The sequence below is a fragment of the Oryzias latipes genome, chromosome 18 (assembly GCF_002234675.1).
Source record: "Oryzias latipes chromosome 18, ASM223467v1".
Classification (NCBI taxonomy): domain Eukaryota; kingdom Metazoa; phylum Chordata; class Actinopteri; order Beloniformes; family Adrianichthyidae; genus Oryzias; species Oryzias latipes.
Window position 1 is genome coordinate 12,888,019 of NC_019876.2, and position 15,905 is coordinate 12,903,923.

At 39.8% G+C, this 15,905-nt stretch overlaps 2 protein-coding genes across 2 annotated transcripts in view; both read right to left on the reverse strand.

Annotated features, from left to right (window-relative positions):
- Positions 1-4,721: 4,721 nt before the first annotated feature.
- Positions 4,722-7,528, reverse strand: LOC101171780 (glycoprotein hormone beta-5-like). The gene is made up of 2 exons (XM_023948934.1): positions 5,365-7,528; positions 4,722-4,968 (listed from the first exon to the last, which is right to left on the reverse strand). The coding sequence occupies exons 1-2, from the start codon at positions 5,566-5,568 to the stop codon at positions 4,780-4,782; spliced, it is 393 nt and encodes a 130-aa protein (XP_023804702.1). The 5' UTR covers positions 5,569-7,528; the 3' UTR covers positions 4,722-4,779.
- A 122-nt stretch (positions 7,529-7,650) lies between these two features.
- The window catches only part of ppp2r5b (protein phosphatase 2 regulatory subunit B'beta), a 50,563-nt gene continuing 42,308 nt past the window's right edge, over positions 7,651-15,905 (reverse strand). The window contains exons 12-14 of the mRNA XM_020711626.2: positions 14,984-15,085; positions 11,616-11,838; positions 7,651-8,034 (exon numbers count right to left, since the gene is read on the reverse strand). Of these exons, the coding sequence (XP_020567285.1) occupies positions 11,616-11,838; positions 14,984-15,085 (325 nt within the window). The 3' untranslated portion in view covers positions 7,651-8,034. The remainder of the gene's footprint in view (positions 8,035-11,615; positions 11,839-14,983; positions 15,086-15,905) is intronic.

The following is a 15,905-nucleotide window of genomic DNA, read 5'->3' on the forward strand; positions in this document are numbered from 1 at the left end:
GCTCCAACCGGTTGGAGAAAAGAGCAGCAGCAGCGATATGAGGGGAAGAGCCAGCAGGCAGATGCTGGAGGACAAACTCTGCGACATCTGGATCAGAGAACAGGAAGTTCATGTTTTAATGGTCTTCCTTACAGTGTTTGAAGCATTTATGTAAAGAGTTATTTATTCAGGACAGTTCCATAGCAGAAAAACATTCAAATTGGTCAATTTTATGTAGTTTTTTTAAAAGAAATAAAAAAAACTACATCCAAATGATTATTTTAAGCAGTTAAAAAGGAAGGCCCTTTCAAAATAAAGCGAGAGAAAAGTTTTAATGAGCAATGTCACCCAAACAAAAGACATTTTGTTAAATTTCGTGAGTTAAAAAAATATTTTCACCTTTTTATTGAAGCCCCCCCATACACATACACATACACACAGTGCTATTCTGCGGTGGTTTCCCCTGCTGCAGGACTTCACCCGCTTGATGTGAATGAAAACAATCCTGTCTGAATCTTTTCCCTCTGCCTCATTTAGCAGCTACCTGCTGATGCACGCACACACACACCATACACCACACACACACACGGTTTTGAATCCACTCTTAATCCAACATGCATCATGTTTTCCTGACCTCTCCAGCGCTGCATCCAGCAGTGCCACAGCAAAAAGGCCCAAAGGGGGGGTTGGTGTCGTTAAGACTTCCACACCTGAACTCTTTAAAGGGAAACGGGTGGGAATAGGAAAGACCTCTCTTCGGGAGGATGTCCAGAGTTATGGAAACAGCGGAGGGGAATGTAGAAATAATGAAAGCTACAACCTTTGGGATTCAATTTTTCTCTGCTGGATGTCGTCAAAAATCATCTTCCTCGCACAACAGCTTCCAGATTAAACGGGATGCAAAAAAACTGGAAAGAATTGAAGTCGCAGCTTGAAAATATTGGCAAATATTCTAAATTTAAAGTCTAGAATCCACCAATATTGATTTTTTTTCTCAGCCTCATGAGCATTTCTCTTTTATTTAATACATTTAAGCTTAAAAAAGTTACGAAAGCTGCACTGTTTGACGACACAGTCTAGTTAGCATTTGATTTCCTTTCATAAAGAGATTATTTTTCCAGAAATATTAGATATAAATTTGTTTTATTCCTATTTCCACTCCAACATTTTAGGGGCATTAGAACACTTTTTAAATGAGACTTTTCTATTTTGATGTTTTCAATGATTTTGTTCCTAATTTTTTCACTAAACAGAAAAAAAAACCTGAAAAACAAAAGTGTAATTTTCATCCCATAAATCAGAAAACAGATCAAAGCTTTTTAAGGCAAAAATCCTTCTAAATAAGCATTTAACGAATCAATCTGTGGCTGATCTGCAGGATTACAATGATGTCAAAATAAAAGCAGCCTCTTACCTGGAGAGAGGAGACTTCAGGTGTGTGGTGGGACAGGTGTGTGTGTGTGTGTGTGCCGTGAGCGTGGTGCAGTGATACCAGACCCTCAGGTAGCGGCATTTATAGCTCCTGACACACCCACTGACTGAAGAGACCAGTGTGGGAATCCTATTCTTTCTGCATGTCCCACCTGTTCTGTGAAGGACACAAAGTTCTCACAAAGCCCCCCCCCCCTCTGTGTTCACACATGCTCCCCGGTTTGAAACCTTCTGGGGGGGGGGCTTCGCCGCTGTGACACACAGGAGGAAAACTTGATCGGTTTTCCACCAAAACAGAGCCCACCCTGCTCAGAGAATCAAGAAAGCTCTCTGACCAGAGATGATTCCAAAATCAGAGAAATGAGGAAAATCTAAGAGAAGAAACCACAAAACTGGAGCTCTCTGTGTTGGTTTGTCTCCACTACAGATGGAAGGAATTCTCTTAAATCCAGATTATGTCAAGGAAGCCAGATTGCCAGAAACTGAATTTACAGAGTTTTCAAAAATGATTTTCCTGTAGTTTTCACTCCCTCTGACAGATTTTGTTCTGTGATTCGCTACGTTCATTCTTTTGCTTCAGTGAAGCTTTTTTACAGCCAAAAACTGCCTTTACCCTGGAATTAGATCTGTGATGATAAAAATAAAAGCTGTCAGTTTTGCTGAAATGGACCAAACAAACCTGAGACTGCCTCCTCATTTCAACCATACGATGCATTAACATCCTGCTTGTGACACCTGTTGTGTCCATTTTTTGAGTCTGTCATGTTTATAGTTTTGGTCAAATCTTGAAAGACGGATAACTAAAGTCTGAGGCTCAAAAGGTTTTTTTTAATGAAACATTTTTTCTGTTGCAAACGTAAAGAATTCTTCCATAATCACTGAATATGCAAATATGATCATGAAAACGTGAAATTTATCAAAACAATTCAAACTTTAAGACTCACAAACTAACCAGTTAAATGTTGTATTTCCAGAATCCTTGAATGTTTTACATCTACATATTATGGGATGATCTTCAACAATGACGTTCTGGAAGAGAACATTTCCCTAAATTCACTTATAGTTTTTCCCCCTTAACAAAAAAGAAAACGCACAAGCAAAACACAATTACAACGATGGATATTCCCGCTCTGCTCATGCTGATGGAAAACCCAGTGAGTGACATCATCTCTCTCAGTGACACACACAGACGCACAACTGCAATTTGTGTTCCTTAGAATCTCAGGAAAGAAGGAGTGAGACAAAGTACGGAAGATGTGAGTCAGTTCAATCACAAAAGCCATCACACACAATGACAGACACACATACACAATCACACTCCATCATACACACAATCAAACTGGTACACATGCAGTTGAAAACAATCACACTCGTACAGATTTAATCACACAGACACTCGTACACATGCAGTCTCACACAATCACACTCGTACACATCCAATTATAAACAATCACACTTGAACGCATGCAACCACACACAAACACACTCAAACTGATTTGATCACACACACACACACACACTCGTACACAAGCAATCTCACAGAATCCTACTTGTACACATCCAATCATACACAATCACACTCGTAAACACACACAATCTCACGGGTACACACATGCAATCACACACCATCATACACAAAATCACACTTATACACTTGCAGTCACACACACAATCACACACATACAAATGCAATCGCACCCCATCATATACACACGCAATAACATATAATGCACACACACAACATCACCCATAATTACACTAAATACCCCATTCACACACACTACCACACAAAGGTGGGTGTGGTGCAGCAGTTCCAGCTCCTCGTCAGGGTTTATGTACATTTTCTGGATTTATTCACAGAACGTTCTTGGCTTTTCTTCCATGTTTCTGTGAGTCCTTCATGTTTTCTGACCGACTGTTCTTACTAAGGACAACTGATGACAGTGGCAAACTGGAGACTTATGCTGACATGTTAATTATTATGGGTGTAACCATTAATCAATGAATCCATTTATCCAACCAGATCGATCAGTCTGAGGCAAGTCATTAATCAAATCAACCTATACAATTAAAAAATCATTTCAAAATCAAATAAATCGATTATATCGATATTGGAAAATACCATATGGATTAAGACCAAGTAGGTTTATTTAACTATAACGTAAAAATGCATCAGAAGAGACACACACATATGTTAAAGCAGCAAAAACGGATCTGTCCATCATTCCAGTCCAATGTTGGGAAACACCTTGAATTTAGCAAAGTCATGTGACCATACAGTGTGGTAGAATATTCTAATACTTTATATTATTTTGATGTGGGAAAACAACAGGGTCCTGAACTCTATGAAGCTAAAATGTGAATGGATGTGCTACTAATTCTTGTTCACTTGTTTGTTTGTACACATACTTAATTTACACTTGTTTATGTTGCAAGAAAAACAAGAAATCTGGAAAACTTCACCTGCACTGTTCAGTACCAAGTATTGATCTGAGCCCCACTGGTTCAAGTTTTGGCTAAAGATGTCCTGGATCGATTTTATGTCAGTGAATCACATCATTCAAATATCAGATGTGAATCAAATAAACAACCACAAATCATGATATGATTGGCATCGTTAGTAAAATGAATGGTTACAATCCTGAAAAAAAAACATTGCACATAACTGGTACATTTTCTGTCCAGTATCTTTCCAATAGGGGCACTGAGCACATCCGTTTTCCTTTCCTCCAAACTCTTCTTTTATAATTGTCTCGGTAAGTTCTTTAAAAAGCCATAACCAATCCAGATTTATTGAATATCAAGGAGACTGTAGCTTGTTGGTGGATTTTGTTGAGTTTGATGAAAATCTGCATACTTTGTGAAACACACACACAAACACACACACACACAGCACTTTCACTAACAGCAGGAATTAAGTGGAGTTTCCACCTGGTGACGCAGCTCAAAGGGAGCATTTGTGAGGACACACACACACACCACACACACACACAGAAGACTGGAAATATGAAAAGGACAATTATCCACATAAAAGCCCGTGGAATGCTCTTTGAGGATGAAGAGCTCTAATTTTAGATGAAACCTGGAGCTTCAGCTTTGCCAGAGCAAATATAGCAGATAGTGATGCACTGAGAGCTGCAAAGGTCAAGATTTAAAGATAAGAAGTGTGAATGAGGACACGAGCAGAAATAAAACACTGTTTTTAAGAACCAAAGTAACCAATAAAAGGACTAAAAATAGAAATATTTGTGAGGCAAAACAAGATGACTGAACTCAAAGATGTATATAATCATGGCAAATGACTGACTGAATGCTTCAAATCCAATCTTTATTGATGACATGCTAGTGTTGTGCAGAAGGGCGGAGCCTTCAGAAGGTCTCGCACTCCGTGTCCAGCGTGGAGCAGCCGGAGCAGTGGCACTGCAGGGCGGCGGGGTAGTGGTACAGGGGGGAGACGTGGGGCAGGCAGCCGGGCAGCCGGGCGCTCAGGAGGCGAATGTGGCTGTAGGTGCACACGCGGTGGTGCCGGTGGATGAACGGGGGCTCCAGGATGGGCCTCTGTGGGCGGAGTTTAAAAAAGAACAACCAGGGCTCAATTATATCACACATAGAGGTTGCAAACACATGAAAGCCTGTCAGAAAAATGATAATTAGTTCACGAATGAAATGTTTTATAGTGGGAATATAACTTAGACAAACAAAAACGATCATGAATTTAAAAAATTTTTCAATTTAAAATAAAAGATTTTTGTTTTCAGATCAAAAGGGAGATTAAAGATTCAGTTTAAAATAAAGAAAACATTAAATATTCAAACAGCATAAAGAGAAATGTTTTAAGATATTAAACTTTTTGCAAAATGTTTACAACCCACATTGTTTATTACTGAGAAAACTGGATTATTTTCTTTATTTGTCAAATATCTTTTTTTTTTTACGTTAAAAAGGTTCTTGTACCTCCCAGGTGTGACAGCGCCCCCAGCAGGCCTCTGTGGTGATGCGCAGCTCCTTGCAGCCTGGTTTCTGAGCCACGAAGGTGAACTCGCGCACTGCGCAGCCTCTGAAAACACGCAGCGGCGCTGTCACGGAGACACACACCGCGGTTCCCGTGGCAACCAGGAGGAGGAGGAGCGTGGGGAGGGACGGAGGACGGAGCAGCATGCTGCTGAAGCCAGATATTTTTAAAGCAAAAATTCAATCTATCCTCAAAGAATAAATAATTGTTCAAATAATTTCTAAACAGTTCTATTCTCCACAGGATATTTCAAGTTAAATAAAAAATGATGGCAATATAGTTTGGGATTTCAAGCAGAAGACGGTCAAACTGCTCCCTCTGGCGTCTAAAACGGTAACTGCAGGCAACTAAACCAAACAGAAAAACAAAACATAAACGGAAATTCTCTAAATAAAAACGTGTTTTCTTTTTTCAGCTTTTTTTTTCTTAGTTTGTCATTTTTATAATTAGCATTAACTTTACTAGAGTAGAAAATGAATGTTTTTTAAATGGTTATTAAGAGCTTTTTTTAAAAATCTATTTTTAATTACAGCTGATAAGAAAGGTGCATATTTGTTCTTTCAAAATTAAAAACTCACCTTTTACAGGGATGAACCATCTTAGACGCTGCTCCCAGATGCTGTGGTTAATGGAACTAACCTGCCCTTGTTGTTGACTCCAGAAGGTTGTTAGAGCTGTAGGACACTCTGACATCATGGTAATTATAATAAAATACCATTGGAGACCCCAAGTCAGAAATAATGGGTAGTTCCTGCTTCTCTGTGTTTTCCTAACCTGATTCTGTGTCTCCCTCTGTGGGTGGGGGGCTGTGCTCGGTTGTTTTGGGATAACTTCAGTTTGCTTTAATGAGATGACCGGCAGCGCAGAGCCTCAGCACAAATAACATCCATGAATCACTTTGTTCAAATGTGAACAGTTACAATATCTGCAGGGTGCATCAGTGGATCCTGCAAGTCATTTTATTTAAGTTTTGACCAATTATTCAGTCATATTTTGAATTCCCGTTGCAGTACTGAATGTTTCCTATTATGTCTCAACTTTTTAGAAAAGAAAAGAAAAAAAGTCATTTTGGTTCCAGCTGGGAAATTGCTTGAGATGAACTTTCCCAAAGCAGAGAACAAGAATCTAAAGATGCAGTCAGACAGTTGTTCCTATTTTGTGCATTATAGATAATCTGATTAGCAATCTCAACCGTAATCCAGTGGAACTGTCTCAACCATTGACTGCATAAGAGAACTGTCGACAGTCTTGACCTAAAAATCAAGATGAGGGGGATTTGGACTCAAATAAAATGAATACAATGCTTCTTCGGACACATGTAAAATGGCAATAAAGTTTGAACCTTCATTTCAATTACTATTTTACTGCTGTTGTTAGGTGGAAACTAAAAATGTAAAGAAGAAAAAAGTTGATAGCAAAAGTTTGGTTGTTAAGTAGTTTGACCAAAATGAAGCTCAGAGCAACCGATGCAATGCAACAACTTCATCATTTTAGGAACATTTTTTATTAATAAATACTTTTTGAAACCCTAATTTTCTCGTTTTGACTAAAAATGACTAAACTATTCTCTCAATACTTTCAAAATGGAAAGTTATAAAGCTACAGAACTCTTCGATTGTATATCTGTTTACTTGAACTACTTTGGTTCTCAATCCCATTTCTTGGATTCTAATGCATTTGGATTGTAATGTCATGTAATTTTGTTCCACTTTGGTATTTTTGGGAGGTTGTAATAAGCATATAGTTAGTGATTTTGGATTTGTCAATAAATGAAAAAAAAACAATGAAAGTTTGCATCATCTCTAACTTTGACATTTTCTAACAGTTTTTTTTAATTTGTGCTTACTCAGATTTACACTTGATGGGAATTTCCTTGCATCACTTCCTATCTTTGCTTTACTTCCTGTGTGGTTCTCTGCAGCCCCACTGTTTACACTTGCAAACACGACATAAAGCTGATGTTCCTCCAGTTTGCTTGTTCGATCGGGTTAAAGTTGCTCGCCTGTGTGAATAAAGCACATCACCTAAAGAGAGATCGTCAGATCCAGACCCAGAAAAAAAGGGGTGGAGCATTTTTGAAGTGATGGAAGAGAAACTCTCTACATTTTTGAAGGTTCCCCACCTAAAGCTAAGACGTTTAAAGAAAAAGCAGGACATAGATGTTTAGAACCCAAACCCATGAACCAGTAAAGCAGCCGACACACAGAAACCAGCACAGACTCTGGAGGTGTTTTTCTCAAAGTGAAGTTTCATTTGAAGTACATATTTTTTTTCTCTGTACTACATCCTTCTGCAATGTTACATACAGTAGTAAGACTCTCTACATTCAGCCCCCCCCCACTGCTTTGTTGGTCCCCAAAATATACATCTTCTTCTGCATCCTGATGATCATCTTCTCTATGGTTTTTATCTTCAACACAACAAACACAGACCATTGGGCAGACAGTGCAAATCTAAAACTTGGGTGAAATAGCTACGTAATGCAGTTGTCGGTTCCGTTCAGTTCTCGTTCTGTTGCTCTGACTTATTGCCGTGCTCTTCCTCTGCCTGGAGTCCTGTAACTTGACCTCTCAGGACTGAAGCGAGTTCAAGTTCGATGGCGTGAATGCGGCCTAAGAGATCACACACGACAGTCAATGAAAGCGGCGTTTCCACGCCTGTAAAAACCACACCCTCTCTACGATGGCGCTCCTCGTTGCAGCTCCAGAACGGTTGGAGGACGACTAGAACTCTGACATGCTAACAGGCTGCACTGAAAACTCGGAAACAGTGGGAGCTGGACTTCTTTTTCGTTCTTTTATCAGCTGATCTGCTGATACCTAAAAAAAAAAAAAAAGATTCGCAAACAAAAAAAAATAAAAATAAAAAATCAAGAAATCTTAACCTAAAGTAAGTTTTGTGGTTTGGGAGGTTTAGCAGTTTGTCTCCTTTTCCATTTAAGTTTGTTGCCTGAATCGAGATTCAATTTCATTTTCATACATATTTTTAAATATGTATAAAGACATATTTAAATATATCATTAGTTGCCAAAGATTTACTTATTTTTTCTCAGTTAAAAAAAGAGGTTGTATGTGAGCAAAAAATTGATTTATTTACGTTTGATTTTTTTTTAAAACCATTTCTCATTAGAAATTCCCTTCTGATTTGTGGGCGGGACGATGTTCGTTGTAATTCCAAACTAGACAAATCTAGCAGAAGCAGCAGCTTTTTGTGGCTTTTTTTTGTGTCTAACAGGTAAACTGCAAAATATTATTCAAATCTTTCTTCTTAAAGCTGGAAATTAAAAGGATTTCAGAAAGTGGTTTGATTCAGGCATGAAGTGAAAGGGTTACACGGTCTAACTGGTTTTGAAGGTTTAGGTTACCAGGCAACCATCAAGTAGTGCCGCACTAAAAAAAAAAGTTATAAAACTCAAACAATCGATTTTTGTTTTAGTATACATTCAGATTCAAACCCTCAGGAAGGAGAGGAAAAAAAATGAGAAAACTCGTCTTTCCTTTTCTGTCTGAACGCATCTCCTGCTTCACACACACACACACACACACACACACACACACACACACACACACACACACACACACACACCCTGACCTTCAGTTTCAAATGAAGTTACATTTCCTGATTAAATAGAAAATAAATAGCATCAACATCAGTCATCCCACGAAACAAAAAACATCGTACAAAAAAAGAACAATAACGTAAACAACTTGACAAAGCAAAATCCTTGTTTTCTTCAAAGAAATGTACACAAAAAGTACCGTTAAGACATTGTGAATATCAAGGACGCAACCGGAGTAAAAACAACAGCGGCGGTGAGCCCGACTGCCTTTTGTCACCCCTCTAAAAAACACAATTATCTTGAAAGAATGGAAATATTGCTAAAATATTTTTTTCCTGCCCCCCGCCCCCCTCCCCCAACTCCTCACCCCATCACTGTCACAATGATCGAGACGAGGAGAGATGGGTTTTTGTTGGTTCACAATGGAAACGGTTGTCATTGCAATGATCACCATCTAGCAGCATCGGTTCTGCCGAACCAGCAGACGCCCCAAAGTCAGAACCCCAACTGGATGACGGTGTTTTTCTTTTCTTTCACACACTTGTGGTGTCCTCCTTTGTTTTTGACGGCATTCCTCTCTATGGTCGTCAACCTTTTTAGACCACAGACCGCTTTGATGTCGGACTAAGTTTTCACGGGCGAGGTTGAAGTTTGGCCTTTAATGTTTTTTTTAAGCTCCAGAAAAATCAACTTTATTTTACAGAACCTTTATTCTCTGTAAAATATTTGCAGCAGGTTGAAACTTTGTACTGTTTTGTGAAGAACCCATTAAAGTGGGATGAAGATTTTCCCCTTAGGTGCTAAATTTAGCCTCGTCCAACTTTTAACCGCCACACCTTTAAAATATTCAAATTAAAATGATAAATATAACAAAATAAAAGGATACCCATTACAAAGCGGATATTTGCTACTTATAATATTAATAAACGTAAATCCACGGTGAGTGCAACTTTATTAGCAGCATCCTTGTAACATTAGAGTCCATCACTGTGCAGAGTTAGGTGTGTAAGAACAACTTAAATCCGGAATTCTTTTACTTTTAAGTTAAACCCTCATCTTCCATTTCCTCACTTACTCTTTTCTGCCCCATTTTCCAAACACGTTTCCTTTTCCAGCTTTGCTAGCTTTGGGCTTTTCATTTAGCGATTGAAGCAGCCGCTTTTCAGAAGGTAAGTAAATGTTTTCAGATCATATGACCAAGGCGGATGCATCAAGAGAAGTCATAGATGGATGTGGTGGATAGAATCCGCCAGTTTTCCAAAATAAAACTTCCTTCAAAATCAAAAAACAAACAAAACAGAAATAATGTCAGTTACTGTGTTTACTGTTTGTCATTTGCGGCCCGGAGGTTGGAGTTTAAAGTTCAAGTTTGTTGGAAAAATTTCAAGTTTGACACGTTTCACGAAATCTAAATTGTTGCCATGGTAAAATAAAAACTATTTCAGATATAAAACAAAAATGAAAAGTGTTATGTAGTTCTACTGATTAACCAGTGGTGGCAGCATCGAGCACGTTTGCAAACAGAGGACTTCTCGCGAAAAGACTAGCCTCAAAAAATGCGAGTTTTTCTCAAGACTGTTAATTTTTTGTAGTATGTGGTAACGTTTAACTTGTTTGCTAAAACAAAAAGAATAATTCAGATCGGAATCGCTCGGGGATTTTGGGGATTTAAATACACACCTGCCGCACCACTCAAGCTTAAAACTTTCAAAATAAAAGAAAAACACCCACGTTCAATCCAGTTCACTCCTCCCCTTTTTAAGATGCGTTAAAGGGGAATTCTGCTGAATTTCAGCATAACTCATGTTATGGCTGTGTTTTTAACATGTGAAACCAGGAATCGAGTCAGCCTTCCCCTTTGTGGTTTTTCTGCTACACTAGTGTTTCTCCCATAATACACTACAGAAATATCCAGAGACATATGTATATATATAAAAACATCATCATCATCAGTAGTACTTAGAGTAGAGTAGTAGTAGTAGAGTAACAAGTAAGAAGAAGGAACATTGTTGTACTTTATATCAGTGTTGTCGCTTTCTTCAGCTGTAGTTTAACCTTGAGGGACTTCAGTCTCGTCCTTTGGTGGAACCCAGCGGTCTGGGAGAGGACTCAAACCTGCCGTGTGTTTGGACACAAATGTGTGTGATAGTTTGGTGCCTTCCATCAGCGTTTGGTGGGATTTTGTCGGTGCAGGGACAGATATTTTGTGGGAGGTTTTTTGTGTGAAATTCCTTGTTTTGTTTGTTATACGTTGTGCTATGCACTCATGGAATAAGCATCTCTGACCAAACTATAAAGGAGGTCACACTACAGACCATGACTTGGCGTTACACACGAGTGTTGCACTTGTTGCACCAGTTTTACAGCTGATTTTGAAGCCAGCGACCCGTTTTTGTTTGTTTTTTTGGTACTGACCTGCAGTTTAACAAACCAGCTGATGTTTGTTTTAATGTGTGTGCAGAAAAGAGTGAACCAGTTTCACACAGCTTTGTCAGAAAGAGGGTGCAGCAGCCTTGCATGGCCGGGGGGCAGCTTTTGGACAAAAAGCTGCCGCCTGGGCGATGCAAGGCTCCTTCTTCCGTCTCCCAGGACTCAAATTCCCCGTCCCCCAACCAAATCTGTGCGGGACGGCACCTAGGTGGCGGTCTCTCCAGAGGTGGCCCCGCTCGGTTTGGGCTCTGGCTGGTCGGAGTGAGCCGTTTGGGGGCACGTGGGGCTCAGGGGGTCCCCTCTCTCGCCTCGCTCCTGAAGATTGCGCTGGTTCCTGGCGGCCTCTGTCAGCATCTGCATCCGCCGCTCCTCGTACTCCTCCAGGCCTCGCCAGAGCTCCGAACGCTCCCGTTCACGTTTCAGCTCTCTGGAAAGGCAAAGGACAGAGAAACCCAAAGAGCAGTGAAGAAACCGCCGTTTTTCTGTAAAGCTGGCTCTGAGTCAGACTGAAAACTAGTGACTGTATATGAGAACTGGACCGAGTGAGTGTGACATCACCCATAGAAAACGGCGTCCATTCAGCTTAAATCACATAAAGTCAATTCAGTCCCCATTTTTCTGCCAAAAAGACAACACCATGTTGAAGGCAACGTTTCCATGGCAATCTGTCTCACCAATCAGGAGTGCGTATCCCTACACAAAATCTCTCAACATTTTGAACGCTGGATGTGAGAGCCAGCAGACACCACGACTTTTATTGAGGCATCTGATTGTTTAGTTTATAACATGAATAACTTGCACTGCAGAAAAAAAATGACAAAATTAGGATCATATTTAATAAAGGGTAGCATGTGGGGTAAGATAACTGTCAGTAAGAAACGTATGCATAAACACAAATTTGTGCACAAAGGTATCCTTCGTGCATAACTTAAATTGAAAAATCTGAATAAAACATTTAGTTTAACGTTTTACGTGTCTGTTGTGAATAAGATTCGTCTTTGTTTTGAATATGACTCTTGCTCGTCTTGAGTACAAAATTTCCTCTGACAAACCCTGTGACGTATTCAAGATTCAACGGAGTGAGCATGCGCTCTGAGCCTACAGCAGAATTAAACTTTTTAGAATGTTATTGATCCCCTGGAAGGGAAATGATCTTGATACCATAGCTCTGTTGAATAAAAAACTGATTAGAACAGCCGCGCCACGTGCCGTGCCGTGCCATGAGGTTTATTTATTTATTTGGATTTTTTTTAAATGCAAGATCGCTGTATTATTATCCATTTTATTCCGTTTTCAACAGAGCCATGCCTATCAAGATAATTTCCCTGTTTTGGGATCAATAACATTATATATCATTTTAGTTTATAACTAAACTTCAATACACATGCGCATATTTGAACAATCTGCTGTTCCTGACTATGTATTTGTGACCCCGTGACATACTTTTGACAGTGATTTAACAGGAGAAATTTCGTATTCAAGACAAAGAAAAGTCGTATTCACAACAGACATTGTAAATGTAAAACTAAATGTTGCATTCAGATTTTTTCTGCACAGTTGGGCACAAAGTATTCATTTATGCCCAACTTTGTCTTTATGAATACGTCTCCTTTTGACAGATTCCTTACCCCATAGCAGACCCAGAATGGTTATTCTGTCTATGGGAGTTTGGCTTCTTGGGACCAGCAGGTACTTCCTATTTGGAACGCCAGGGGGAGGGGCCACTCTATTAGGGTTGTGCCCATGGACGATACCATCGTCCATCGTGATGGGTGACTGACATCACGATGGAGAGACACCATCGTGATGCCACGCCCCCGCCACGCTGCGAGTAGACACCTTAAGCCGCGGTTACATGTGCAAAATATCTTGATGGGATCAATGGTCAGATTAGAATCCAACCGTGTATATGGGCCCAGAAAAATGTTTTCAGAATATAACAAACGTTCAGATGGGTCACACTTTCGGTCGGAATAAATCATTCGCACATGCGTAGTAGGGTTTGAAAAACCAGAAGAGGATATAAGTCAGCTCGGTAATATATACGAGACGATCTTCTAAACGTGCTTTTAATAATGTTACGGTTATTATGAAGCGCCTGTTCGCTCATCATTTTAATTTTAATCCGTGTGGTCAGCGCTTTTTCTGTTGAAGAACGGAGCCGGAAAGAAGCCAGGATTAGCAGTATGCTAACACGGGGTAACAACATTAGCTTTGGGTGGTGCTGCAATCTGCATCCTGGCTGCACGTAAACATGTGGGAATTACATCAGCCTTTATTTAGTCAAACCCCTGTGAGTCTGCTGACGATCCGAGCTGTGCTCAGAGTCAGACACACACTTTTAAGGCCTGTTCACACCGGGACGAATTTCGCCGGCGATTTTCGCCGACGTTTAACGCCTCGTGTCTAAACAAAGGGCACCAATGAGAGTGTGCACACCGACGCGAAAAAACGCCACAGCGTCAAAAAAAAAAAACGCCTCGGGTTCGTTTTTTTTTTTCGACGCGTTGCGTCGAAATCTATTCGACCAATGAGAATGGCGCTTTTGCACACGTGTCTGGAGCTTCTGAAGTTACAGTAAAACACAACTTGGGGGCGCTCAAACACAAAACTGCCTTGCTGAGCACACATACCAGCGAAGAAGATAGACGCCAAGTAGCGTCTACACTGCCGCAAAGAAATAATGACGGACATTCTAAAATATCCCCGAACCAAGTACCAGTTGGAGCTACTGATGCTTGAAATATTCATGTTTTCTTTGTTTGATTCTGACAAGCGCGTAAATACTTGCTCTCTTCTTCTGAGTGAAAAGCGACTTTAAGAATCGTAAAGTTGCGCAGCGCCACCTTGTGTACAGGAGTATTTCTGTTTACATTAAGCGCCATCTAATGTCAGGGAATGAAATTGCATGTTCGCTCGGCTCACCGTCAGCGAAAATCGCCTGGGTGTGAACACAAAAAACGTGGCGAAAAACGCTGGCGAATAACGCCTGGCGAATATTCGTCCCGGTGTGTACGGGCCTTTAGACCCGGTTCTGAGTTGGGTAGCTCGTTCCCCTAGAGCTGCGGGACGGATCGCAGTCCTAAATCTCCCACACATACCGCTCATGTACCCCCCCCTCCTCCCCCCCTTCCCTCAAACACAAAGCTGTAAGTCCGCGCTCCGCCGGTCCACTTGACTATTTAAGTGCGGGAGCGGACTACTTCTTTTCTATTTTGTTTGTTACTTTTTTTGTTAAAGTCACTTCCCTCAGTTTATACTTGATCATCGCGGATGAGTCATTAGTTGGGAAATAAAATAAATAAAGTAATAAAGTAAAACAACGAATAGCAATTATATAAGACCGATAAATTAAAAATAGCGCCCCCCCACGACGATATCATCGTCCATCCCGATGGTTGACAGCAAACATCATCAACTGCCATTTTAAGGGACATCGCCCAACCCTACACTCTATTCTCATATACAATCAATGCTAAAAAAAACACACCATGCTTTTTTTTAAGCAGCTAAAAACCACTTTAAGCAGGATTTTTTTTGCAGCACACAAGCTAAGTCAGCAGGTCACTCACTTCTGTTTCTCCACCTTGTAGGAGGCGGTGAGATCATCAAACAGTTTGCTGTTCATCTCCATGAAGGTCTTCAACACATTGTAGATCAGAGACACAATGGTCCTGCAGAGGAACAGTTCAAATGAGACTCAAGAACTTTGCTTCATCTGCATTTGTACACATTTGTTGAGACTTGGACTACAGCAAAGAGCAGAAAGAGTTTTTATGGGAAAAAACATTATAAGTAAAAAACATTAAAGAGTCTCAGTTGCTAATAGCTTTTAGCATCCAAAAAAGTCAATTTTATAAGTCCATTTTATTATTGTAGAAAAATGACTTCATTTGTTGTCTTTTTTGTCTTTGAAGTATTTAAAAACAACCAAAAATAGATAAAAAGTTATATTTAGGAATTTTCCAGGAGAAAAAGCAAAACAAACGGAATGTGCAACAGAAACTCAGTTGATGTTTTTTTTTGGGGGGGGTTTTGTGGGGAAATTTTTTTTTTCTCTACTTTTATTTTGAAAATTGTTTAGTCCTTCTATTTAATCAGGTCTGAAAAAGTTACACCCCATTTTACAAATTAGTGTGCAAATTAAAGAAAAAACCAGACAATAACATTAATGAAACAGACAATTACATTAATAAGCATAACTGGTGTTACATTTGTCATTGATTACACTGCTATATGCAAACATTCTATAACTCACAGCTTTTCTTACTAGAGCATTTAAAGTTTTGTAAACACAGCTTGAATGAAATGATCTAAGCTTCCTAAAAAGTAGCTGAACTGATCGGCAGGTCAAGAGCAAGTCTTTTAGAACTTGTTGATGCTTTATTTTTTACATTTTAAGGCACTTTGCTGGACCCCTTTGTACTTGGATGATACCATTGTGTGAGCATTGTGGGTCATGCCAACAAACATTCAGCAGAGGGTGAGGGTGTT

Coding starts and splice junctions, on each gene's coding strand:
- LOC101171780 (XM_023948934.1), bottom strand. CDS start 5,568: ATGCTGCTCCGTCCTCCGTCCCTCCCCACGCTCCTCCTCCTCCTGGTT. Junction 4,969..5,364: donor GGCGCTGTCACACCTGGGAG/GTACAAGAACCT, acceptor CTCCGCCCACAG/AGGCCCATCCTGGAGCCCCC.